Source organism: Siphateles boraxobius, unplaced genomic scaffold (assembly GCF_051911475.1).
Source record: "Siphateles boraxobius isolate OS27281-9 unplaced genomic scaffold, OSU_SipBor_1 31, whole genome shotgun sequence".
NCBI lineage: Eukaryota > Metazoa > Chordata > Actinopteri > Cypriniformes > Leuciscidae > Siphateles > Siphateles boraxobius.
Window position 1 is genome coordinate 660,897 of NW_027508931.1, and position 27,965 is coordinate 688,861.

Below are 27,965 nucleotides of genomic sequence, written 5' to 3' on the forward strand. Positions count from 1 at the left end.
ATTCTAATATGCAGATTTGGTGGTCAAGTAACATTTCTTATTATTATCAATGCTGACAACTGTTGTGCTGCTTAATATTCTTATGGAAACCAAGATCATTTTTTAGGATTCTTTGATCAAGAAAGTTCAATAAAACATATATTTGATATTGAAATCTTTTATAACATTATAAATGTCTTTACTGTCACTTTTGACCAATTTAATGTATCCCTGATGAATAAAAATATTGATTTCTTTCAACAATAACAAAAAAAACTGACACCAAACTTTTAAACGGTAGTGTACTATAAAATAAAACATTTGTATATGATTTATGCAACATGATTTTTGATATAAAATGAAGCAATATTGTAAAGAATATCATAATTATTTCAGTCCAAAACACTAATTCATTGATTTGTTTAACTTAAAAATATACACAGAAGACCCAGCATTTCATTTAAATGTTTTTAAAAATATATATTTTTTATCACCCAGCCATGAGTGAGAAAAAACAGCAGTGGCTTCCATACATTTAATGGGATTATCGCTGGATTATGACATCACAAATGCTGATGTCTTATCAATAACTCAGAGGTCAGAAATCTGTCTTTTCTAGTCTGATTGTTGCACTTCCTGTCAGCCTGTGGCTGTGGAGCAGCGAGTTCTTCTGACTGGATCTGGGGAATAGAGAATAGCGCCATGAGCCAGTGTGTCTGTGTGGTGTCAGATGTGTTGCCTTCACACAAATACACACACACACATCCACACACACACATCCACACACACACACACACACACACACACACACACACACACACACACACACACACACACACACACACACACACACACATACGCACACAGATTGAGAGAGATAGACAGAGAGAGAGAGAGAGAGAGTATCTCCTCTCCAGAACATGGAGACTGACAGCTCAGACACTGTCCAGCTATTTGTTCCACTAACTCGCAGACAGGCTCTCCCAGCGGGCAAAAGCAGCTCGAATAACAACACATTCGACTATAAGGATCTACACAAACTCACGAAAACACATGTAGACAGAGGAAATGACAAATGTAAAAATACACAGACATACATACATACCAATAGTGCTCTCACATACATGTTTCTTAAATTATAGGTAAACTGATAATTTGATTACTTCTAAATTTTTATTGTTTACCTTAATTTGTTTTTGCTACTTTTCAAATATCATTAATATACAGGGTCCTTCTAAAAAAATTAGCATATTGTGATAGTTCATTATTTTCCATAATGTAATGATAAAAATTAAACTTTCATATATTTTAGATTCATTGCACACCAACTGAAATATTTCAGGTCTTTTATTGTTTTAATACTGATGATTTTGGCATACAGCTCATGAAAAACCCAAATTCCTATCTCAAAAAATTAGGATATTTCATCCGACCAACAAAAGAAGTGTTTTTAATACAAAAAAAGTCAACCTTCAAATAATTATGTTCAGTTATGCACACAATAGTCAATACTTGGTCGGGAATCCTTTTGCAGAAATGACTGCTTCAATGCGGCGTGGCATGGAGGCAATCAGCCTGTGGCACTGCTGAGGTGTTATGGAGGCCCAGGATGCTTCGATAGCGGCCTTAAGCTCATCCAGAGTGTTGGGTCTTGCGTCTCTCAACTTTCTCTTCACAATATCCCACAGATTCTCTATGGGGTTCAGGTCAGAAGAGTTGGCAGGCCAATTGAGCACAGTAATACCATGGTCAGTAAACCATTTACCAGTGGTTTTGGCACTGTGAGCAGGTGCCAGGTCGTGCTGAAAAATGAAATCTTCATCTCCATAAAGCTTTTCAGCAGATGGAAGCATGAAGTGCTCCAAAATATCCTGATAGCTAGCTGCATTGACCCTGCCCTTGATAAAACACAGTGGACCAACACCAGCAGCTGACATGGCACCCCAGACCATCACTGACTGTGGGTACTTGACACTGGACTTCAGGCATTTTGGCATTTCCTTCTCCCCAGTCTTCCTCCAGACTCTGGCACCTTGATTTCCGAATGACATGCAAAATTTGCTTTCATCCGAAAAAAGTACTTCATCCGAAAAAAGGACCACTGAGCAACAGTCCAGTGCTGCTTCTCTGTAGCCCAGGTCAGGCGCTTCTGCCGCTGTTTCTGGTTCAAAAGTGGCTTGACCTGGGGAATGCGGCACCTGTAGCCCATTTCCTGCACACGCCTGTGCACGGTGGCTCTGGATGTTTCTACTCCAGACTCAGTCCACTGCTTCCGCAGGTCCCCCAAGGTCTGGAATCGGTCCTTCTCCACAATCTTCCTCAGGGTCCGGTCACCTCTTCTCGTTGTGCAGCGTTTTTTGCCACACTTTTCCCTTCCCACAGACTTCCCACTGAGGTGCCTTGATACAGCACTCTGGGAACAGCCTATTTGTTCAGAAATTTCTTTCTGTGTCTTACCCTCTTGCTTGAGGGTGTCAATGATGGCCTTCTGGACAGCAGTCAGGTCGGCAGTCTTACCCATGATTGCAGTTTTGAGTAATGAAACAGGCTGGGAGTTTTTAAAAGCCTCAGGAATCTTTTGCAGGTGTTTAGAGTTAATTAGTTGATTCAGATGATTAGGTTAATAGCTCGTTTAGAGACCCTTTTCATGATATGCTTATTTTTTGAGATAGGAATTTTGGGTTTTCATGAGCTGTATGCCAAAATCATCAGTATTAAAATAATAAAAGACCTGAAATATTTCAGTTGGTGTGCAATGAATCTAAAATATATGAAAGTTTAATTTTTATCATTACATTATGGAAAATAATGAACTTTATCACAATATGCTAATTTTTGAGAAGGACCTGTATAATTCAGAGAACATTTTTGAGATATAAAATGAGACTTGTAATGTGTGACAAAATATAAAAGAAAATTCAGGATGCATATATAGGCCTAAATATAAATTGAGGATGCATAAAGTGCAGGCAGTGAAAATAGCCTTAGCAAGAGATTGCTAACAGTAATAATTTTATCCTAAAATCATAGGTCATTTCTAGCACAGTGCACCCAGACACAAACAGACATCCACAAATGTTTGACTGTGATGCATCCACACACACCACACACACACACACACACACACACACACACACACACACACACACACACACACACACACACACACACACACACACACACACACACACACACATCAGCTGGAATAAGCATCACTGTGCATGCTGGGAGCAGTGAAAAAACGAGCAGAGAAGGAACAGTGTTTCCTCTGAGAGAAGACAAGCTTTTTATACCCTCTCGGAAGTGGAGTAGGCTAATTAAAAAAGCAGGCCTACTTAAATCATATTAATAACAGCCATGTTACCAGTACCTCACTCAGAGAACAAGCAAGAATTTGTGAGATCCACATCCTAACCCTTCAGACACCCCAACACAGTATAATATAAAGGTTCTCCAACTAATGCTTTAATCGAGGACGATCAGGAGATATTTGAGATAAACAGTTTTTGCTAATACAATCATCACCATTATACATGCTCATGCTAACCCTCAGAATTATACTTTAGGGCATAACTCATTCCGCACCGTTTTATCTAGAGACATGGAGTCTTATTTTTTTCGAAAAGTAATCAGATTTATGGTGCTTGTTTAGAGCACATTAAAGTTATAATTCACCCAAAAATGAAAATAATTGATAAAGATGTAATAATAAATTTAGATTTAGACATAAATTTAGACATAAAAAGAAATTCTGAATGTCACTGTTACAAATTAAATAATAAATGTAATAATTTACTCACTCTCAAGGTGTTCCATACCTGTATGCATTTCTTTCTTCTGCTGAACACAGAATGTTGGTAACCAGACAGTTGATGGACCCCATTGACTTTCATAGTATTCTTTTCTTTCTTTCTTTCTGGAAGTCAGTGGGGCCCATCAATTATTTGATTACTCATATTCTTCAAAATATCTTATTTTTTGTTCACCACACATGCACACACAAATGCAGACAAATGCTTTGGCAATACAATGTACAATTTGTCACGCCAATAAATCTCATTTTAATTGAATTGAACTGAGAGAGAGAGAGAGAGAGAGAGAGAGAGAGAGAGAGAGAGAGAGAGAGGGGGGGGGGTATTCCTGAGGGTGTGAGACCAACAGCAATTTGAAGGTCACCTCCAGTCAGCTTAAAGAGAGACCAACCCATCATCCATCACTTCAAATGGCTGTGGACACTTCACCGATGGACGAGTAAGAGAGGGATGCACTCAAACAGAGGGATTAAAATCCTTTCCATGATCCCAAACACAAACCTCGACAAGCAGTTCATTTTCTTGGTGCCTAGTATTATGCCACCAACTGCTTGTATCCTTGTTTCAATCAGCTCTTGGTCGCAAAGCAAATAGTAGGACAAGGCTCTGCATGCTCGCAGCGGCTTATTGCGTGCAAATCCTTTCCTCATCCCGCCAAACACTATCCCGATGTAATACCTGTAACATATCAAATCCGTGGTTGCACAACTTCCGAGTCAGCAACTATGGAAACACAAACTGAGACTCGAGGGACACGATTTCATTAGGATTCCACTCACCAATGAAAGTACCCCATCCAGACTCCTATCGGCCGATCATGTTACGCTTCAAGGCTGAACTCTACACTCCCCAAGAGTGAATAAAAGCATCAATTACACACAGTGACGTATCGCCTAATCTAGACTTAGTAGGACATAATTTTTAAGTGTATTTTCATTTACACTTCTCTGCTTCTATCTGACATTATTAGACTTACAGATGGAAGTTAACACACAACATACACAAACACCTACTGTCCACTGCCAAATGCCCTTCAGAGCTTGTGCTGGTTGCCACTGAAAATCTGACAATCATTGATCTTGTTCATCCATTTTTGTCTTGCAAACTTAAAGTCGCCCTGTAATCAATAATTGTACCCCTTCAAACTCATCTTTAATCACCAAAATGGCATATTTAAAAGTTCTTTCCTGTGATTTTTTTTAATTCATGCCTTAAAATAGCTTGAATGTAAATACATCCTTGCTTTATTTAATATACAGATTCATGAATATGCAAATGAGCCTCTCCACTCACTCACTACAGGGTCACCTACAAGTCAATGTATCAGAATGGTAATGCATTTTATGTATCGCTCTCTACAACATCGGACACAAAACGGTAATTAATATGATGAGCCTTTTGCTAGACTACGTTATCAAACAGCAAATAATGTGTTGCTAATAATCCACAAAACATGTTCCTGTTCACCTTTTTAAAATCAGCATCCTTAAAAACTTACAACTTAGAATGTCAGTGGAGATGTGCATTTAGTTCATCTTAACATCATCATATACGCCTACATCATATACATATGTATATATACATATATATATACATATACATATGTATAACGGCTAACTAGATTTATAAACTCAGTATAAACTGAGTATAAACTCAGACTAACTGTTTTGATACAATAGATTGTAAACGGATACTTTGGACTGCCTGTTGCTATGGTTACTCACAGCTGATATAGCCAGCGCATTTATTTATTAATTTTGAACGGTAAACAGTCAGTTTCACCAGAACTCCTTTACTAGGTTTCCTCTATCACTTTTTAATGGACACCCAGCAGCCAATCAGAATCGAGTATTCACCCAGACCATGGTATAAAGCATAGTAATGATGATATACAAAAGCTAGTTAGCATATAGCCCATTGACGTGATTGGCTACAAGTTAGTTTGTGACGTCAGAAACTCCGGAAATTTTTGTACTCCGGCAAACTAATAACCAATCAGTGATGTTTTTAATCGCATGTCCATGAATTTTTGGAATTTTGGAAAATAACTCAAACAGGTTTGGAGCGACATGAGGGTAATTAAATAATGACAGAACTCTTTTAGACATAATTTGATTAGTTGTTTAGGCAATTCGACAAATAGAATATGTTTTTGGCATATAATAAGTTTTGCACATGTGCACAAGCTTATTTAAGCTGGAAATGAAAGATGTCTGTAAGTATGTCATAATTTCCTGTTCTGTGCTCCCTTGACGGGCTTCATGTTTCTGTTTAATTCCACATATACATAAACATGGTCCCATTCATACTGTCTGACCCCCTACCCTATACTGACACTATCAATTAGAGAGGAACACAAACTAAAACCTGGACAACACACAGCATGATTTACAAGACAAGAAACAAGCGTAAACTCAGGAATTTACCACCTATGGCAACATTTTCTTTGATAGTCTGCTTGTCCTGACCTGTTGGCTCGCTGCGAGTGTCAGTCCTCACTGTTCAGCACACGCTCATTGTGTATCAAGGCATTTTTAGTCAGGGCTGTTCTAGTTTTATAGTGCTTAAGGCCTAAAACAAACTCAAACACATGAACACAAATGCTTCTACTGTATCTACGCAAACCTGATTTCATGCAGAGCATAAACGGCCTTCTTTTAAATGTCACAGCAGACAAATATTAGAGATGCATGATATGAAAGCTTTAGCATAAGTTCTGCCAGGAAGACTTAATTACTACGTCACTTATTACCTTCACATCTATCCAATCATGTCCTTCCTTATACTCGCTGTATAAAAGATCGGTACTTACACATGTTTGAGTTACCCTCACCCTCCCCACCACCACCAGGATGGTCCTGTCCATATCTCCCGGTGGGGTTGGGTCGGCTGCGCCCCTGCCTTCATCTTCAGGCAGGAAATGCAGATCCGCTACCCTCGGATTATGAACTACGGACAAACTACGCCAAAGAACTTTATAAATATTTGCTTGCTGGGCTGTCAATAAATTAATGCTTTGCTACATCATTATATCTCCCGAGTATTTCTGGTAGAACTAGTGGTTCCATACAGGTTATCGATATCAGTCAGTATTAAATTTCTTTGTTGCATCTTACAGGTGAAACTCAAAAAAATAGAATATCGTGCAAAAGTTTGTGTATTTCAGTTATTCAAATTAAAAGGTGAAACTAATATATTTAGTATATATAACTATATACATATGCATGATTATACTTTTCAGAGGCCGAAATTTCTGAATTTAAAATCCTTTTTTTTATATTGATTTCATGTAATATTCAAATTTTCTGAGATTTTGAATTTGGGGTTTTCATAAGCTGTAAGCCATAATCATCAAAATTATAACTTTTGCACAATATTCAAATTTTTCGACTTTCACCTGTAATTTCATCTGTATATATAAATTGTTAACAGACCATAAATAAATGTGCACAAATAATTTCAAAATATAAACCAATTAAGCTGTGAACGTTTCTAGAATGTGCATGTGTTTTTTGCTCCGGTGTGAGTGGTACACCCCACAGCAGGCCACTCATCCACTGAAAAACAATTTGATTTTGCTGGTGTGATGGACAGATGAGGACACACAAGTGGCCAAGAGAAAAAAAGGAGAGGCCGGTTTGACCACTACAGTACATACAGTGCAACAATAAGTTAAAATTAATAGTAATCTAAAACTATAATTAATAAAAAAATAATTTATGTTAAATGAAATACAGATGAAGAAATAAAATAGAAATATTTTATTACAAATGTAAAATTTTAAAATCTAAAATTTCAAAAATTTAAACTGAATTAAAATAAGTTTAAGCTGAAGTACTAAAATTACTAAAACTGAAAAAAGAAAGCTAAATATAAATATTTTAACAAAACATAAACTAATAAAAATGACAAACGAGCAATGGAAAAATAACAACAACAAAAAACAATAAAAAATACAAATATATATAAATCTCATTAAAAATACAATACAAAATAATATAGAAATAATACTATAATAACACTCACGTGACCCCAAAACAAATTTAGACATAAAAAGAAATTCTGAATGTCACTGTTACAAATGAAATCATCTTTAAAATAAATGGTATTCTAATGTCTAAAGACATTCATACAATTTAAGTGTGGCATAAAAATAACTTTTGAGGCCATAGTGTATGTGAACACACACATAGACATCAGGTATTTTTCCAAATTTAATCTCAAATCTATATGCAGACATGCTCCACTGACAGCAAAGTGCAGGAAAGACCTTGTGTGCACGCACAAACACAAGCACACAACTTCCCCATCTGTAGGAATCTACTCCTGAACTTTCAACATTAGGCAGGATCTAGTGGATTGCTACTAGAGGCAACAGCACAACATCCAACGTCTGAGAATGATAGGTATTCAAGACTGAAAGGAGCTGGAGAATGGAGTGAACCAACACTCAGAAAGAACAGTTCATCATATCTTTGTAAATAAAAAACAGCTCTGATTTGTGAGTGCAGAGCACTGAATCATTTCATGCTAAGTGAATATGCATACTTGCAAACCAAAAATATTGACAAGAGTCTGGTTATTAAAACAGGCATCATGCATCACATAAAGCATTTAAAAATATCAGATATAATGGTGTTGGTTGTAACTGAGTAACAAAGGAATATTCAGGATTAAAGCATCTTCATATGATCAAAATTATTTTGACTTTAGAATAAAAAAATTTGTTTTAATAACACTTTTTTGTAACATACTTACAAGGGATATTTATGGCCTAACTATTTTATAATGTTTTAAACTTAAATTAATCTGTAAAAATGTGTTAATGTTAAATCGTCTACTTGTTAAGGTGGTTTTAAGCTGGAACTTGTATTTAACCAGGAAAATCCCTTTAATACATTATGGTTGTATTCTTATCAAGTATTTTCAGACTTTGATTTGGTACCACATTAGGCGGCCTCTTTTTCACTCTCTGCATTTGTTTATCTAGCTGTTCTGCAGTCAACATTACCTACTCTTCTCCCAGTGTCCATTAGTGAGCATGTGATTAGCATTCCAGCAAAACTCCATTAACGAGCCCTAATTGCAGCACACACGCATGCATAACTAAACACCACATACAAGCACATAAACTGTATCTCAGATATACACAAAAGTTCAGTCTGTTCGGCAGCCAGTCAGGACAAAGGAATGGTCCATTTCCTAACCCATTATACAGAGTTGAGTGAGCATGCCTAGTGTAGGACCGCCGAGAGATGGTGATGATGATGATGGTCAGAAAACTCACAACATCATCACATCTTGTTCTTAAGACTGCTGCAAGCAGCTCACACAGCCAATGATCCTCCTCTAGTGACTAGTACAAGAGTACATCCGGGCCAAGAACGCTCCGGAATCGTGCTGTGCCGAACCAAGCTCAAGTGAAAATATAACCAGAACCTCTCCTTCTTAGAACTGTTCTTAGAACCATTTGGCCCAATGGTGGAAATACTTTGGAAAAGTTTCCACAGTTCGTCCATGAATTTAGGCTGTCTCAATTGCTTTTGACCCTTCATACAATGACTGATTCGATAACGGTGACATTAGATCTCTGTGTGGACAGTACCATCTGTTTTAGGACTCCTTGTTCATATAAAAACCTCACTCTATTATTATAATATTTGCAAAAGGAGTGTTTGGACAGCCATAATGTATATTTCAGTGGCACACTAAACCAAAACATAAAAATAGGCTAACCGTCGTAAAACAAAATACGTTTACACAGTACTATATACACTCACCTAAAGGATTATTAGGAACACCTGTTCAATTTCTCATTAATACAATTATCTAATCAACCAATCATATGGCAGTTGCTTCAATGCATTTAGGGGTGTGGTCCTGGTGAAGACAATCTCCTGAACTCCAAACTGAATGTCAGAATGGGAAAGAAAGGTGATTTAAGCAATTTTGAGCGTGGCATGGTTGTTGGTGCCAGACGGGCCGGTCTGAGTATTTCACAATCTGCTCAGTTACTGGGATTTTCACGCACAACCATTTCTAGGGTGTACAAAGAATGGTGTGAAAAGGGAAAAACATCCAGTATGCGGCAGTCCTGTGGGCGAAAATGCCTTGTTGATGCTAGAGTAGGCCTGTCACGATAGCAAATTTTGCTGGACGATACATTGTCCAAAAAATTATTGCGATAAACGATAATATTGATAATAAACGATAATATTGTCGTTCTGAAACCATTTTCATCAAAAATAATGATAATGGCATAATAATGCAGGTATACCTTTTCAAAGATCAATAAACTTTTATTTCGAAAGACTATTTAACACTGAAAACGGAAAACATTTTAAATATCCGCAATAAATGAACAATAAACGCGTGTCTCATATGAGTATGTGCGTGGATAGTTTGTGTGTGCGCGTGTCTCATATGAGTATGTGCGTGGGGAGTTTGTGTGTGCGCGCATCTCGTGTGTGTAGAGTTTGCGTGTATGTGGGTAAAGAGTTTGAGTGTACCCGCATCTCGTGTGTGTAGAGTTTGCGTGTATGTGCGTGAGCGACTTTAGATGTGTCGTTGTGCATTTCATACGTATTTGTTTGAGCATTCAGCAGTATACCTGTATGTTTGACTACTTAGTATATGTGTATGCAAGTGTTTCATATATGTGTGCGTGAATGAAGTTTGATTTACGCCCCAGCCGGCGCCTCATATGAGGGAGAGAGCGCACACGCGAGAGAGAGATTGACGAGCGAGAGGTAGTGCTGCGCGAATGCGCTACGGCGCTCTGCAATCAAATACGATTTTAAATAGGCTTAGTAAAAAAAAACACATTCGAAAATCAATGCGTTGATATTATGACGAGAGAGAGGGAGAGAGGAGAGAGAGAGAGACAGAGACGAGGAAAACAAACAAGCATGCAAATGGTAATTATCGCGGCCGGAAAAATTATCGAGCTCATTTTTTTTTATCGTGCGATTAATTGATTTATTGACTATTGCGACAGGCCTATGCTAGAGGTCAGAGGAGAATGAGCCGACTGATTCAAGCTGATAGAAGAGCAACTTTGACTGAAATAACCACTCGTTACAACCGAGGTATGCAGCAAAGCATTTGTGAAGCCACAACACGCAGAAATGTGTTTATTTAATTGTATTTAGAAAATGAGATGTCTTAAGGCTACTGTAGGCCAGCTTTCCCAAATAAGGCAGAGTAACATTAAATTATTCCAAACAAAGAGGGGTCAGGGGTCACAAAACTATGGCAAGTTTTTTTCTGTTATTATTATGAACGTCTGATGTAGTTGAGCAGAATGCTCTTTTATGAAGTTACTTCATTAAAGGACATATTTAATGAGATTATGCCTGAAAAGGTTTTGGATTTTTTTATCATATGTTCATTTAAAAATATATATTGTATAAAATTACTTCTTGTTTTGTTTTGTTTTATTGTATTTATATGATATATGTATTTTTATAATTTAATTTTTGCCATGAAAATAGCTTTGAATGCTGACATGGAATTAAATAAAATAATCTGAATCTGAATCTGATGTAGTTGAGGAACCAACTAAGTCAGATAAAAAAAAAAAATAGCACCACCACTTTTGAAACATCTCGCGGCACGAATGTACCAATACAAATAAATAAAAACATCTCCAGTTAACTCAGAGCATTCATTTTGTTGATTTGTTAAATAAGAGGCAATCTAGCGCTGAAATGTTTTTTTTTTATCAAGTGATCAAAGTGCTCGTTGCTGCAGCGATCAGTGGCGCAGATACCGCGTTCTGTTGTGGCACGCGCGGTGTGCGGTCTTCACTCGGACGCGCGCTTCAATCCGTTGGGAGACTCCCTATTCGTTCCGGTGAAGGAGAACTCATGTTGCCACTGCCAAGCTCCACTCTGCTGTTGTGTGCCCGTGCGCCACGCATGCAGGTGGGAAAAAGTCGCGCGAGTAATTTACGTCACGTGATCGGCTTTTTTGATCGGCGCTTTTGGGGTTCACCGATCAATCTATTTTTAGCCAATATCGGCCGATCATGATCGGCGTCCGATCAATCGGAGCATCCCTACAGAAGACCCCACCGGGTACCACTCATCTCCGCTACAAATAGGAAAAAGAGGCTACAATTTGCAAGAGCTGACCAAAATTGGACAGTTTAAGACTGGGAAAATGTTGCCTGGTCTGATGAGTCTCGATTTCTGTTTAGACATTCAGATGGTAGAGTCAGAATTTGGTGTAAACAGAATGAGAACATGGAGCCATCATGTCTTGTTACCACTGTGCAGGCTGGTGGTGGTGGTGGTGTAATGGTGTGGGGGATGTTTTCTTGGCACACTTTAGGCCCCTTAGTGCCAATTGGACATTGTTTAAATGCCACGGCCTACCTGAGGCATTGTTTCTGACCATGTCCATCCCTTTATGGCCACCATGTACCCAAAATCTGATGGCTACTTCCAGCAGGATAATGCACCATGTCACAAAGCTCGAATCATTTCAAATTGGTTTCTTGAACATGACAATGAGTTCACTGTACTAAAATGGCCCCCACAGTCACCATATCTCAAACCAATAGAGCATCTTTGGGATGTGGTGGAACGGGAGCTTCGAGCCCTGGATGTGCATCCCACAAATCTCCATCAACTGCAAGATGCTATCCTATCAATATGGGCCAACATTTCTAAAGAATGCTTTCAGCACCTTGTTGAATCAATGCCACGTAGAATTAAGGCAGTTCTGAAGGCGAAAGGGGGTAAAACACATTATTAGTATGGTGTTCCTAATAATCCTTTAGGTGAGTGTATATGTTCAACAGTTTGGGGTCATTAAGGGTGTGTTCACACTTGTAGTCTGGTTCGCTTGGTCAATTTGGTCCAGACCCCAAAAAAAAAAACCAAAAAAATTTAGTCCTGGTCCACTTAGTGTTCACATTGGCTTTTTTAACTCCAAACCTAAAGGCATATGGATATGTGCACAACCTGATTGGTCGGCTTTTATGACGTATATTTCGCAATTGAACTTACCAAACATCTAAAACAATGCTGTGTGCTGGGCTAAATGCGCTCGTTGTATGTGCATAGCTTACATATGATGGGATTTTGATCAGCTGAGAATTCATGAAGAGTTTATCAAATGTGTAAAGGAGTCAAAACAGCGGCAGGAATCCCTCCGTCACACACACACAAACGAAGATCTGCTGAGGTAGAGGTACACAACAAAATGTGAACGCAACATCCATGTTGCGTTCACATTTTATTCGAACAGCACCAGACTTAGTTTGGAAGCGGACCGAGACCCATCTTTTCAGCGGTCTCGGTCAGCTTGTTCAGTGTGCAACAGGGTTCGGATGGCAGCGTTCACACTAATTCAAATGAACCGCACCAGGGCTCGTTTTAATACAACCAAACATGCCAATTGTGAACACAACCAAAGACTCAATCAAATTGTTATCTTAACAAGTATATTCACAGTAGATTCAAGTGATATGCCGAGTGTCATTTCCCCAAATCTATTCAGTATCATTATATCTCAGGGTAGGCCATCTTCCCAGTGTTTGTGTTTGTTCTTCACTGCTGTTATCTGCTTTGTCCACAGATGAGCAACGAATGACCTCTGAGCAGTAATCCAGCGGAGGAAGATTTCCCTGTGGGCTCCGTCCTAGATAATCGTTCTGCAAGAGCGTCTAAGGTCTGTCTGATTCCCTCCTTGAGAACAGGAGATAAAATCCTGATAGGGAGCCATAAGATGTGAGGAAGTTCTGTGAGCCAACCACAATGCTCAGATCCAAAGTGAAGCTCAGCTCATGATTGAAGTGGATAAATGAGAAAATTTGATCAATAATGATATCATGTGAAGGTTGTATGGTCAGAGAAACAGAAGATCTGAGCAAGACACATACTGTATGCACACAAGGGTGGGGGGTATGATCTAAATCATAAATCGCATCATTTTATATCACGGTAATTGAATATATCACAATATAGCTATTTCAACTGCACTGATATCGTGTCTCTGAATTTGTATATATTTACAGTATAACATAATACAACCATTTTAATGTATACAAAATAATATAAAATATTATTTTATTATTTTATATTAATATATATTTTATAGTAAAATAAAGGCTATTATGTATAGCCGATTCCCAAGATTCTTTCTAGTTCAATCGCAATGCTTTTTTTTAAAGATCCACTTGGGATCTCCGTACAATCGAGAGACTATCAAGAGTGATGACAGTTTTGTAGCACACAGACAGCGTTTTAGAGCTCTCGCCGCATCCATCGCCAATAAATATTTACAACCCATTTATTTCATCACATACACACACATGACAGAGTGTAAAATGGCCAGCTCAGCGAGCTGGAAAAGGAAACACGGAGGAGACCACTTCCCAGATGGTGCCACCACCAGATCCATCAGTGTGTCAACGGCAAACGGATGTACGTGGGTGTGTATGTGTGACAGCCATAGCACCTTTACTGAAAAACACATCAGTCAGACGTAAAGCACATCCTAACACACACCATCAATCTGCCATCAAACAGACATTAGAACACACACCGGTCAGTCAGCAAACACAGTTCAAAGGCCGTATTCAGCTGGTGAGAGGGACTGCTTGATAAACAGAGGAGAAAAAGACTGGTCAGCTGCACAAAACCTCTGATCGAGAACTGTCCTACTGACAAGATCAATGATACAGTTAGTGAAAGAGTAGCTAAATTAAGTACACTTTAAATAGTACTATCTCATGGAGACTTTACATTTAGTCCCACTAAGCTTTAATATATAGCATAGCCTATATAATACAGATACACACATTGTTTTCATGTAAAGTGTATACAAATATTGTGAGCTGCATTTATTTGATAGAGAATGCAGTAAAAACAGCAATATTGTGAAATACTATTTCAATTTAAAGGAACTGTTTTCTATTGTAATATATTTAAAAATGTAATTAATTCCTGTGGTGGGAAAGCTGAATTTTCAGCATCATCCAGTCTTCAGTGTCACACGATCCTTCAGAAATTATTCTAATATGCTGATTTGGTATTCAAGAAAACTTTCTTATTACCATTCAAAAGTTTGGTATAAACACACCTTTATTTAGAAAGGGCACATTAAATTAATCAAAAATGACAGGTGATACAGTTATAATACTACATATTTCAAATCTTTTCAATAATGCTTTTCTTTTGAATTGTCTTGAAAATCCTGAAAAAGATATAACATGATTTCCGCAAAAATGTTTTTCAACATTCATAATAATAAGAAGAAGAAGAACCATAACTGAGTACCAAACCAGAATATTATAATTATTTCATTTCATGTGACTATGTGACTCTGGATCATGTGACTAAAGACTGAAGTTTATGTATATGAAAACCCTGGCTCTGGTGTATTTAATGAAATCTAACTCATTAGTGAGTCAAGGTGAAGGTAATTAATGGTTAATTTGTTGGCTAATTATATTTAGTGTGAAGCCACAAGTTAAATCCATCATAAAAAGAGGCAGAGGGAGGATATACGCTTTTGAAAGAATGAGGAACGCTCATTTAATTTTCACTCAATGCCTCTTTTCTTCCCGAGGATGAGCCTTTAAGACATCCCACCGCGTGGAAAAAACACTGCTCTACGGGGTATCACGTGTGTAGTGGGCTGCTGTGTGTAGTGGGCTGCTGTACCAATTTCAGAGCAATATTTTCTGCAGTTCTATCATATAGGTACAAATAATATTAGAATAGTCTGTGTCCTTATCCAGCATCACTGAAACCAAATGCTGAAGTGGAATAATCTTGTGTTTTGAAGCTATATGGTAGTACAGGAGAATAAGCCAGGAGGTACAGATACACAGCCATCTAAGAAAAACGGCTTTCATAAATAACTGTATGAAAGCTGCAATATATTTTTTAGCATGTCAAGAATTTCAAGTTGAAAATAGGGACCATTAGGTCCCAAATAGGGATCTTTTTTTCTACACTCTGACAAGGCTTTCAAAAAATGCCCGCAGCCCAATTACTGTAAACATCTTTCTTGGAGTAAATATTTTCCAGATTATCCTCTTTCAATGTGTTGCCTGTTAGTACTAATGCTGCGACTCTCACATTATTCTTTCCAACTATGACAGCAGCACAATTCATGTTATCTCTGGAAAGATACTATCAAAGTAAGTAATAAGATGCTCTGTACCAATCAAACACTAAAAATAATTTTAAAAAGAAGAAAAAAAAAAACAGTAGACCAAAACTGGGTCTGTGCCTTGGGAAGGCGATATGTGACACGTGAAGCTGTTCTATGACACAACAGCTATCCTGAGCGCTGGGGTGAAGCCTGTGGCATTAGGGGCTCGTCTGGACGATGAAATGATCGAGTGCCGAGGTGCCTGTGTATATTAGCAGCACAGTGGCTGTTGATATGACAGCAGTCTAGCCCAGACTCACTTTGGCTTCTGGGAGTTTCCAGGCCCAGAGCTCCTGGACACAGTCTGGTAAATAAAAGAATTGGAGGAGAGAGCGAAAGTGAGAAAGAGAGGAAAGGAAGCCTGCATTCCAGTGTGGTTGTCCAAAAGTCTGCAAAATAGCTTTCCAACAAAATTCAGGCCCAGAACCTACACACAACATTACGCTAACATTTCATAAAAGTGCAATAGATACTGTTTTGCAGTATGTTTCAGAGGAAATATCAAAGAAATGATGCACAATAATAAACAACAACTGATTTATCAAAGGTTGTTTATCCACTCAAAAGAGTATGAAAAGGAATACTGGAAAAACGTTGGGAATATTGGAACACCCATCTTACACCTGGTACAATCATCATATTAACAAAGCTTTGAACCTCTTTCTCGCTCATACAAACAGATCCCACTGTCTCGCATTTTGCTCAACTCTTCTTCTCCATAATCCCTCCGTTTCGCTTCATATTTCTCCTGTTCTCTATTAATGATTCTCATCTCATCCTCTTTCTATGTTTCTCATCTCATCCTCTATCTTTTACTCTCCGTTTCTATGTAATCCATTCTTTTCCTCTTCATCTTCCTCAAACCCATCGCCCTCTTTTTTTCTCATAAGCTGGGGAACGGTCTGTGAATGAGCAGTAAATTGCTTGCCCTCCCAGTTCAAACCTAATTCACATGGCAGTAGAACAGATTACCTGCCCAGCCAACAGGGCAAAGGGGCACAGGACAAGAACATAAGCTTTTCCTCGGACTCTGAACGCTGTAGATGGGTTCATCTGTCCATCAACAGTCTTCTTAATGCATATCAGTCTGACCAATCCAAGTTCAAAAAGATTTTGTGCTTGAATTGTAACCAACAGACCATATATTTTCCAGACTTTCAGGTCCGATCCAGAGCAGACCTCCAGGAACACAAGGAGACCCTCAGCCATCTAGCTAAATTCAGACACCAGGATAAATGCAGGCAGGGGGGCCAGATGGCAAACCTTTCCTGTCATGAGGAACACTTTTTTTGTGTGTTCTGCAATCAGCCACAGCCACATTTGTTAACTTCATTTGTTGCCAAGTGTAGCAATGATCCATGAGCCACAGGGAAGAACAAAGGGCCTCCACCTGCTACGTAAATGAAAGACCTAAATAAACGCTGCCTCTACCTGAAACACATAATTTTCCTGCTTCAGTGGATAGCAAGATCTACTGGCCAACTGTACTGACGCACATCTAAGTATTCAACAGATCATGAACATGTAACTTATCACCTCAGAGACTAATTCAATTGGCTCAGTGCAAGACAATTGCAGACCTAAGAGACCATAATTTGAAAAATGTCCACTACACCAAACACCTCCCTCTAAGATACTTAGGGCCAGATTTACTAACAAATTGCGCCAGCGTAAACCCTCTTTTGATGTTAAAAAACTACTGTCAGGATTTACTAAAGACAAGCATAGAAAAATTAGCGCTTAAAAGGCGTGGACAGAGTTATTTTTGCGGCTGACCTTATTGCATGTGCATTTGTAGGAGTTTCCTTTCAGGCGCAAAATTTATGGGAGGAGAGTATTAAATGAATAACGCAAGGTGATTCACTAAGGTTTGCGTGAAAAGTGGAAGTGAAAGTGACACGTGATGGCCGAGTATGGTAACCCATACTTGGAATTTGACCTCTGCATTTAACCCATCCAAGTAAGTGCACACACATTAGGAGCAGAGTAGTGAGTAGTAGTAGTAGAACACACACACACACACTGCAAACGTGGATACACACACCCGGAGCAGCGGGCAGCCTTGAGTGGCGCCCGGGGAGCGATTGGGGGTTAGGTGGCTTGCTCAAGGACACCTCAGTCATATTCCTGCCGGTACTGGAATCGAACCAGCAAAAATTGGGTCACCAGTCCAACTCTGTTACCATTAGGCCATGACTGCCATGATTGCGCTCGTCAATGTACTGGTGTTTGCCCTGTTATTTACCGCCCTGGTAGATTGCGTTGGTCATTATGGAAATTATCTGACTGTGTCTGTGTTCTTTAATTTGCATGTCGTCAGTAGATCACGCGCAGAACTTTCCAATCCCAAACAGCGCTGTTTTGGAATTGCGCTCTCACGTTAATTTGCCCTGTTTAGTAAATCTGCCCCTTACTGTATCTTAGAACTGAAGTCTACCTTTTGGACCCAAACCAGTCTCACATCAGCACACATGAGCAACTCTAATAAAGATGCATTAGATATTCTGCATTAGAAGTTTGTAAGAACATTTGAGAGAAGAACTAGACTGTGAGAATATGAATGTCCAGCAGGTATATGTATAAGAGCCGGCTGTGTTTCATTAATGTTAACTGATGAGTTTGCAGTTGTTGTCTGGAAGCGTTCCGGAGATCATACTGGGATTCTTATACAGCACTCTGAGTACAGGAAGTACAGCATTCCTACAGCACATAAACTGTGTAATAGCTACTCCCTCCTGAGACTAACACAAACACACACACACACACAAGGACCTCATAAAGGAAGCAAAACATCAGCACATATACAAACCGATTGTATGTACAAAATCAAGAAATGGATACCTATAGAAGCCGCTTTCCATCTTAGAGTAAAAAACAAAGCTGATAACTAAGATAAAAATAAAAATACGAAATGAAGTCATTTTGAGATACAAAGTCACAATGAAAACAAAAACGCAACTACGATAAATAGTCACAATTGCAGGAATTAAAGTCGCAAATTATGAGAAGCAAATAGCAACTACGAGATATATTAAGTGACATTGAAAAACAGTCACATTTTGAGAAATAAAGTAGCAATTAAACAAAATAACTTTGTAAGATATAAATTGACAATTGAGAAATAAAGAGATATCTCACAACTATGATAAATGGTCACAATTTCGAGAATTAAGCCCTAATCTGAGATACAAACAGCAACTACAAGGAATGAAGTCACACTACAAAATAAAGTCACATCTGGAGATATAAAGTCATTGCTAGATCTATTCTGACAAATTAGAGCTGCACGATTCTGCATCAATTGAGAATTGCAAAATTTTGTTCAAAATTCAGATACTCCTACGATTCTGAATAGACAACTAAACTGCTAAAGTTCTTTAGCAGTTACTTGTCGCCACCTACTGGTTAAACGATGTAACTGATAAAATCATTATTTGAAGTGTCAAGTTATTTTCAAAAGGTGATCACTACCATAGACTTTAACCTTTATATATGAACTATAAACTTTTATCCCAGTACTTTTGTGATAATTTGAATCGTAACAACAGAATAATGATACTGTGTCTGTTTGGTTGAAAAGACTTGCATGACAACTGCTCTCTTTGGGTCAGCTGCAGCGCCAACGCAGATTTGAATGTTTGCTGTAATCATACTTGTCAAAAGTTTAATAGACAGCCCAATTACTGTAATTAAGGAATTAGATTGCGTAGGTGTTTGAATCGAGATTGCGTAGGTGTTTGAATCGAGATTGCGATCTTTTAACGATTAAATGTGCAGCTCTGCTGACAACTGAGAGATATAAAGATGCAATGAAGGTGAAATTGTATAAGGTTGCAGATACTATTTCTTTACTCTGAGGCAGAAATGGGTTTCCATAGTTGCCAGATTGTTGATCATAAAGGTGGAAACATTCATTGTCTTTCAAGTCAAAGAGGAAGTGAATTAATATTACAAATGTTATGTGTTTGGCACAGTATGTGAGCTATAATAAGACTGTGATTAAAGAGCCAATGATAATCTCCAAACAGTGGCACAAAAGCAAGATCCCAGCTGTCACCAGCCACGCTACGAAACCAAGATCTGCAAATTCCTACGAGAAATCGAAAGCCAATCTTCAAAATCAATTTTCTTTCGCATCAGGCTTCTTTGTTGCCCACAAATTACTTTTTTTACCGTAAAGCTGCAGTAATAACGTGCAACTTCCCTTTGTTATCCTTCTGCAACCATGGATCACTGTCATCGGCATTAAAAAGGCAACAAGCAGCTTAAAGGTCGACCATCTAGCGGAAAAATGGGAGATGCAACATTAGGTTAGCACCATGCTGCTTCTGCTGATGCAACTTAAATCCGCCGCACTGCATTGATGAAAGAGAGGGACAACGGTCTGCAGAAAGGTCACATTATATAGCAGCTTTGTGAAATAGAGTCAAAACTGTCTCTCGTTTTGTCTCGCTCTCTCCCATCACCTCCTTTCACAAGACCTTTCGGTCTCGTGCTCCAGCTCCCTAAATCCCCAATCACACCTCACAAGTTCCCATCATCGAAAAGGTCAACAGGAGCAAGAACACATCCGCGACGACTTCCAATGAGACGCTTCCTCAAGGAAGACCATGCAAAGGTGATGGTGGAGGTCAAGCCAAATCAAAGAGGGCACGCCTAATCTATTCCAGCGCCAGAGTGAAATAAATTACATTAATTATGCATTACGCTAGCTGTTTATCCAAGGGACCCTGATTATAATAGCTTCAAGAGTGTTAGCATACACTATACGTTGCATGCCACTAAATGACCCCGAATTATCCCAGAGGTCGAATATAGAAACCTGGAATGTAGTTAATACCTTGTTAAGTTGATTAAACTGCCTGTTCCATCAATTATGAAATTGAGTTGCTGCATTCCAAAGCATACATCCTCTGCACTGTTGCTCTAATATAGGGAATGCAACATACAATGCGGCAGTAACCTTCACATGGATTAGCAGGACTTCAACTAAAGATTACAGCCTCTTCATGCTGCTGCAGTGTGGCTTAGGCACATCAAATTAGAGGAAAACACTCGCACGTCAACGCCACACACTCATTCGCAAGCTCATTAGCATTGAGAGTTCCCATGTGCATCTACAATATGATATTTCACATACACAAACACTTGGGCGAGAGTATGTGATTGTGGTGCTCTACACTCACACGTCCTTAATGAGGATCCAGATAGGGAGGTTCATTAAAACTCAGGCGGATGCTGATGATGTCATACTCATGCCCTGTGGAGAGGTTCAGGACAGAACCAGTGTTGTTATTGTTTACTAAAACAAAAACTATTAATAATGAATATACTGTTATGGTATATAAATAACACTAAAAAATATCATTGGACTGGTCAAATAACAACTGCCAAATTCTATTCAACAGAGAAACACACAGTTGGGAAATAGGTTTATTCAAGATTGTCAAACATCGATGGGATGGTGGTCTGAGAAGATACAAATGGATGGTCTTCTGCCTGTAATCAACATAAAGCATCTTCTATATTCTTCCTGTTCTACCTCAAAATTTTAATTTATCTCCCTCTGCATTTACCATTATCTTTTCCCAGGCCTCTTGTGGTGTTTTTCCTACCTCGTGTCTTCTTCATCTCTGTGTGTCCTTTATTGCACCCTGCTTCTCTTTGTAGCTATTTTGATTTTCTACTTACAACTTTCATAAAATGTTCTGGCTCTCTAGAGGCTGTTACACTTGACTCCTCCTGTTTTGGTCTCATCTGTGTCTCTCTTCCTTCCCCCTTTCCCTGGCTCCTGCTCTCCACCTGATCCTTTCACATAATCATTCATCACTGCCGAACTACACGCTGCATTTCAATGCGGCTGGTCAATCTGCAAATGGAGTGGTCATAGCTAAAACTGGACTTAACTGGGCTGGCTTTAGGTGAGTACAACTGAACTGGTTATAGGTAAACTGGACTGGGCTAGGATGTGCCTACTGTGTACAAGTGGACTGCCCTTAGCTAATCTGGACTGAACTCTGCATGCTAAACTGAAGCTAACTGGGTTTAGCTAAACTGGACTGGGCTGTACTTAGCTGAGAACAACTGGACTTTTCTTACCTAAACTGGGACCAAACAAGATGGGCATACTAACCTGGACTTCAACTAAGTTGAATTGACTGGGTTTAGCTAAACTGGACTGAGTTGGATTTAGCTTAGATAAACTGGACTGGATTTAGCTCGACTGGACTAGTCTAAGCAGATGTTTCTGTCAGTTTCACTTGTAGCTAGAGTTCCCTCCCCCATCCCATCAAGCACATACAGACTAATCTCAGACAGCCCGGTGTGATTGATGATGCTCCATTAATATGACCACCTCGCACATCAGCCAGCAGATTTACGATGGTTGCGACGGAACGATTTGGCACAGGCAGTGGCAAAAACACAGACGCATGCACACAACTACGCTCGTTCGTTCTTTCTATCCCCCTTTCACTTTCACAGCTGCACTATAATGAGGATCCACATCAGGATCCAGCGTCCATCAAGCTGCAAAACAAATACACACAACACCATCTCTCTCTTTGTCTACAAACACTCAACACAAAACATGCAAATTTTATACATACACACCCAACATAATCTCCATCGACAGACACAAATACACACACACACACATTCTCCCCTCCTCCCCCTTCTAATGCTGACAGAAGAGATTTACAGGGCAGTGGAACAAAAGAGCGGGTTACACCGAGTTCAAATCATCATATGGTGAAAAAGCCCTGTGTTTCATTAGCAACTCAGCACAGTCAAGCCACGCAGACACACATGCACACGACTTAAACAGCAGCATAAACAGAACTCTCGAGAGGGTTCTGTCCATATTATGCACAGAAAACAAGATGTTACACTTTAAACACCGTGGGGTCAAGAGGGGGAATTTGTGACTTGTTTAGAGGAGACACGTTTACTGTGACTCTTTTAGGTCCCGTGAGGACCGGCATGTGTCCTCCCAACCAGCTGAGAGCGGTCGTCTGCGGGACAGTCAACGCCAGGGTGAGTAAAACGACACCGGCTTTTGAAATCATAAGGGGCCTACTTGGATTTCACACTGAGTATGTCCCCCGCTGCAGTAAATATAACAGCAAAAGAGCTCTGCAACACAAAAGCAAGCAAGCAAGCATACACACGCACACACGGTTAAAAGAAAGGAAACTAAAATGAAATACAAAAAGAAGCCATATAAACCTTTAAAGTGACAAAAGATGAAGGACTAAGAGAAAGAGATGAAGCGAGTATATTTTTGGAGAGATTTGTTTGTTAGCCAGTCTGCAGACTTGCACATTATCACTGAACCACAAATTCCACACGCTGCATTAGTATCCTGCACTAATCAGAAAGAGACTCTCTTTACTCTGTAATACACTTTCAGACAGATAGACAGATAGATAGATAGATAGATAGATAGATAGATAGATAGATAGATAGATAGATAGATAGATAGATAGATAGATAGATAGATAGATAGATAGATAGATAGATAGATAGATAGATAATTGATAAAGATCAGCTGAAGAACGTGAGCGGAATGTGAGCACCTCGCTGAGGTGACATAAACGTTAATATTTACATTCATATTCATCATGTGTTCACCTGCAGCTGCTTCTAGCATTCATATTTTTCCTCTTGCGCTAACATCAATAAAATAATGATCGTGACAGCTTGCTTCTGGATTAAGATGCGTCCGGTATACAGTAAGAGTGTGTGTGTACTTGAGAAAAAATGTATGTCCTTAATCACTAAAAATGGATAAAGATGCCTGCCGGGAGTGGCAAAACAGGGGCCGCTGATGTGTGACTGCGTGTAGGCTAGAATGTCTATGAGATGAGACACTTACTATGCAAAGACAAGCATGAACAGTGTGATTTCAGAGAGGAATTCATAGATGTATTCACAAGCGCTTGTCGCAATTCGCCTTTGGAGTCGTGCTTGTCCTTGCATGGTATGTGTAGCATTATACGCTTTTTACTATGAGTTACGCTGCCAATGAAACTCGTATGTGGAAGGCTGGTGGCCTTTAGTTGCCAGGGCAACGCATACAAATAGCAAAAGGTCTTTATTGGGTGATTGAAATGCGACAGCTCACCTAAGCCAACATTATTAATATGTATGTGGAGTATCATCTATGACAAGCACCAAATGTCAGGCGTCTGAGGGTGATCTAGCATGCTCGTTCCCTGCTGGCGTCGCATTTAACCTCTCGCGGCAGAACTCTGAGGGACAGCAGGGGGGTATAAGCACGGGATTGCAGTCGTAGTGTGCGCACTCCGGGAGCCGTCCAGGGGATGGGATAAAGATCTAAAGCCGAGGCAAATGACGTTAACAGCCAAACATTAATACCCATCAATATGTATGAAGCTGAGCATGTGTAGAACTCGAACTTATGAATTTATGTATACATGTAAGGATGTATGTATGCATCTATACACGCTTGCAGAATTCATATGTATGGAGATGTGCCTGGACACATGTTGGGAAAGGGTCAGTGGCACAGTGTCTTCACAATTTTAACTAAAAAATCATTTTCGGTAACTGAAATAAAATATGGTAACACTTTATTTTAAGTTACTACATGTACTTACTATAGTAATAACAGGAAATTGTGCATTTACAAGTAACTAACCCTAAAACAAACCCTAACCATAACTCTATTGTAAGTACATGTAGTTAATTAATATTGCTCAGTACTTATTTGAGTAAGTACAATGTAACGACGTCACCTCAAAACAAAGTGTAACCTAAAATATAAATATAAGATGAAAAACTTAAACTTGGCAACTAACTGAAATAAATTATTTGAGGTGAAGAAATAAGGTTACTGAAACTGTAAAAAAAAAGCTATATAAAAATGAAAAAAAGCACATAAAAACTTAAAATATAAAAATAAAAGCAAATTCAAAATATAAATAAAACTATAATAGTAATAATAATACTAATTCATAATAATTCATAATAATTATTTCAATTCATTAGGCTTTCTGAATGATAGATAAGACAGTTAATAATAAAAATATTAAGTCATGCTTTACCTGTGTTTGCTGTCTGATTTAAAAAGCCTGTTGAGCCTTAATTTATAATTTTATATTCATTTTGCATAACGTTACAATAACAGTTTTAAACAAGAAATGCAATTTAAGGTTTACTCAACTATACACAGATCAGGATTTTGGTAGTGATGAATATTATGTTAAAAATATAGAAAATGGACTGCATAGTTTGAGCACCTAGCGAGAATAACGGAAAGTCCATATTGATAACCAGCTTTAATAAATAAACCAATTCAGGTTTCCATCTTCCTGATGAAATAGGCTGCAAACACTACATTAATGTGCTTTAAGCCATTACACTCGTTTGTTTTTCACTTCTCCGTGACATTTGTTGGTCTCAGGTAAACGCAATCACACTGCTTGCGTGGAAAATGAGCCACAAGACTAGCAAAGCATACTCTCGTCTTTGTGGTAGAACAGCTGCTGTGATCAAGCTCCATCACCCCGGGGCAAAAACAGCAATCTGGCTTCTGTTTGTTGAAAATGGCATGGGACATCAGTACTCATGCGATGCTGAATCTGAACAAACACAATTCTTTCTAACTGCCACTGAGCGCTATCTTAAAGAGTTAAACTGAGCAAGAGACTTCATCACTGGGATGCAAAAACCGGAAGTGATTTTATTATTTATTCATAACATCCCCAAGATGCCAGTTCTCCTAAAAACAGCAGTGGGGAAATATATAGGTAAGCTGCCAAGACATGCAAATTAACCCCATTCCTCCCACAGGGATCAGCAATGATGTTTTGCAGGGCTGCGCATCCTCCACAGCTCTTTATTAGTAATCCACTGACTTCTTCCACTTAACTTCAGCCGTGAGGGCAAACATTAAATCTTGTAGCATAATGTCGAAATGAGATGCCAAAAGCAGGAGGCGGAACAAAGTCCTCACAGGTTGAGACTCGATAGAAGAAACAGGTCCACGGAAAACAGATCTTGCCTCTGGGTCAACCATTTTTTATTGTGAATAAGCACATTATTATTAATATTTATTTATCAATTCTTGTACCACAGGTTAACACAATGCATATTTCACAAATAAATCTTAACTGTGACAAGAAAAGTCAATATGGAAAAGTCAAATCCATTTCTATAGGTGTTTTGAAAAAGGGCTGCAATGTTTTAAGAGATAATAACGTATCAGGGGAGCATTTTACACTATCATAGGAAACATGGTAAAATCTTAGAAAATGTAAAATATGGGGGGGGGGGGGGGGGGATTAAAGCTGCAACAAGTTGAAAGGCTAAAGGACGAAGGTGGTTTCAAAACTGGTTCTTTACATAGGCCTACAAGTAGACAACTCATAAAGAGGTGGAACACTATTTCAAGTTATTTATTATTAAAAAAAGAAAGTTTAAAAAGGGGGGGGGGGATTTCTTTTTGTTTGTTTGTTTAGGTGTTTTTGACAATATCATAAATCCTTATTCAAATACCAAAAAACGACAGCGTTTATTTTATTTTTTATTTCCTGAATAGAAACGTGCAGTAGCCTATGATTATGTAGGCTACAGTAGTATGGAAACCTGTCAGGTGGAAAATCTGCGCCCTATTTGTGCGCTTATTTTTTGCACAGCTCACGGACTCCGAGGTTGTGGGTCAAAACCTGTGCTGCCTATAGACCGCATTTTGGGCAGCATCGGATTCGGAACGCACCTATGACGCATAAAATGCTTTTACGTAGACAACTCACTCAGGTTTTGACACACAGTTCGTGTACTGTCTTGAGTGAACTACAAAAATTCAGTTCCACTGCCGTCCTGAACAGCTGCTTTGTAGCAACCACAGAGTGTGCATCACCAAATCAATATACCAAGAGCAGGCTGCCTATTCTTTCAGACCAACATCTGTGCGTCCAAAAGAACACATTTAAGTTCCAATGAAGCAGTTCTGTAACTTTTGCACATAGCAGTTAATCAGATTAAAGGTTATATTGAAGGACTTACCGGTACAGACATCTTGAGCTCCTTCTTTCAATCCACTACGAACTTGATGCTGATTTTAGCGGATCAGTTTCTTCCCCTCTAACGGTTTTTCAGCAGAAAACATCAATTTGTGTTGTTAGGATTCTCTCGGAGTCCTTCTATTCCATGCTGTCTGTGGTAAGGGTGCAGTCCGAGTCTAGATGGGGTGAGAAGTTTATTGTGAATGTTTTAGATGGGTCTCCGCTCCACCTCGCACGATTAGCGCTGCGCAGTTCCACCTCCTCTCCAGAGATCTGCTGCTGGGCTAGAAAATAAAAATGTTTTTTTAAATAAAACACTTCTCTTCTTCACTCGTTTTTTCCCGGTACAGTAAGGAAAGACTCGCCTTTGGTTTGTCTGTAATGCGGTAGTGTGTAGCCTACACTGACACTTCATAGCACAGCTCGCGCTCTCCCTATGATGGAATCATCAAGTTCTGTTTAAAGGTACAGTGTCCAGTTACCTCGCTGTCGATAAACACATTATGCGCTGTGCTATAGCGTGTATTTACATTCGATTTTTTATGCCCGTTTTATGCCCGTTTCGTGGTATTGACCTGTTTAATGATAAAAGCCTACTGTTTTACTTTCCCTTGTCTCACTGGTAAAAGGACTTTTTGTGCCTTACAAATAATACTTCGTGCATATACAAATTAATACTTGCAAGTATACATAAATTACCATTAACATAATTTGGTTAAAGAGTAGAAATCAGTTCAAATGTAAATAATTAATCAAATTAGCTTCCCCTCCCTCTTGCAGCAACATCTATTCTCTTTTCTAATGACGTGTTTAGGCCTACTGGCCGAGGGCTACAATGTCCAACGATCCAAACAAATTTAAAATCAAGTCCCGCCCTACATTTTTTCTTGTTTGAGAAGCCGTTTCACTCATATATACATCACAATAGGGAAGAAAAGAGTATTTCAACTTGCATTTCATGCTGACTTTATTT

At 38.8% G+C, this 27,965-nt stretch overlaps 1 protein-coding gene across 5 annotated transcripts in view; it reads right to left on the minus strand.

Moving 5' to 3' along the window:
* Nucleotides 1–27,795, minus strand: part of bcar1 (BCAR1 scaffold protein, Cas family member) — a 106,626-nt gene extending 78,831 nt beyond the window's left edge. Inside the window, exons 1-2 of one of the 5 annotated variants that reach the window (XM_077248805.1) lie at nucleotides 27,358–27,795; nucleotides 26,994–27,276 (exon numbers count right to left, since the gene is read on the minus strand). In XM_077248805.1, the coding sequence (XP_077104920.1) occupies nucleotides 26,994–27,005 (12 nt within the window). In that variant the 5' untranslated portion in view covers nucleotides 27,006–27,276; nucleotides 27,358–27,795. Of the gene's footprint in view, nucleotides 1–26,993 lie in introns of all 5 variants that reach the window. The other 4 variants (XM_077248804.1, XM_077248808.1, XM_077248807.1 and 1 more) reach the window with 4 other exon arrangements.
* Nucleotides 27,796–27,965: the final 170 nt, after the last annotated feature.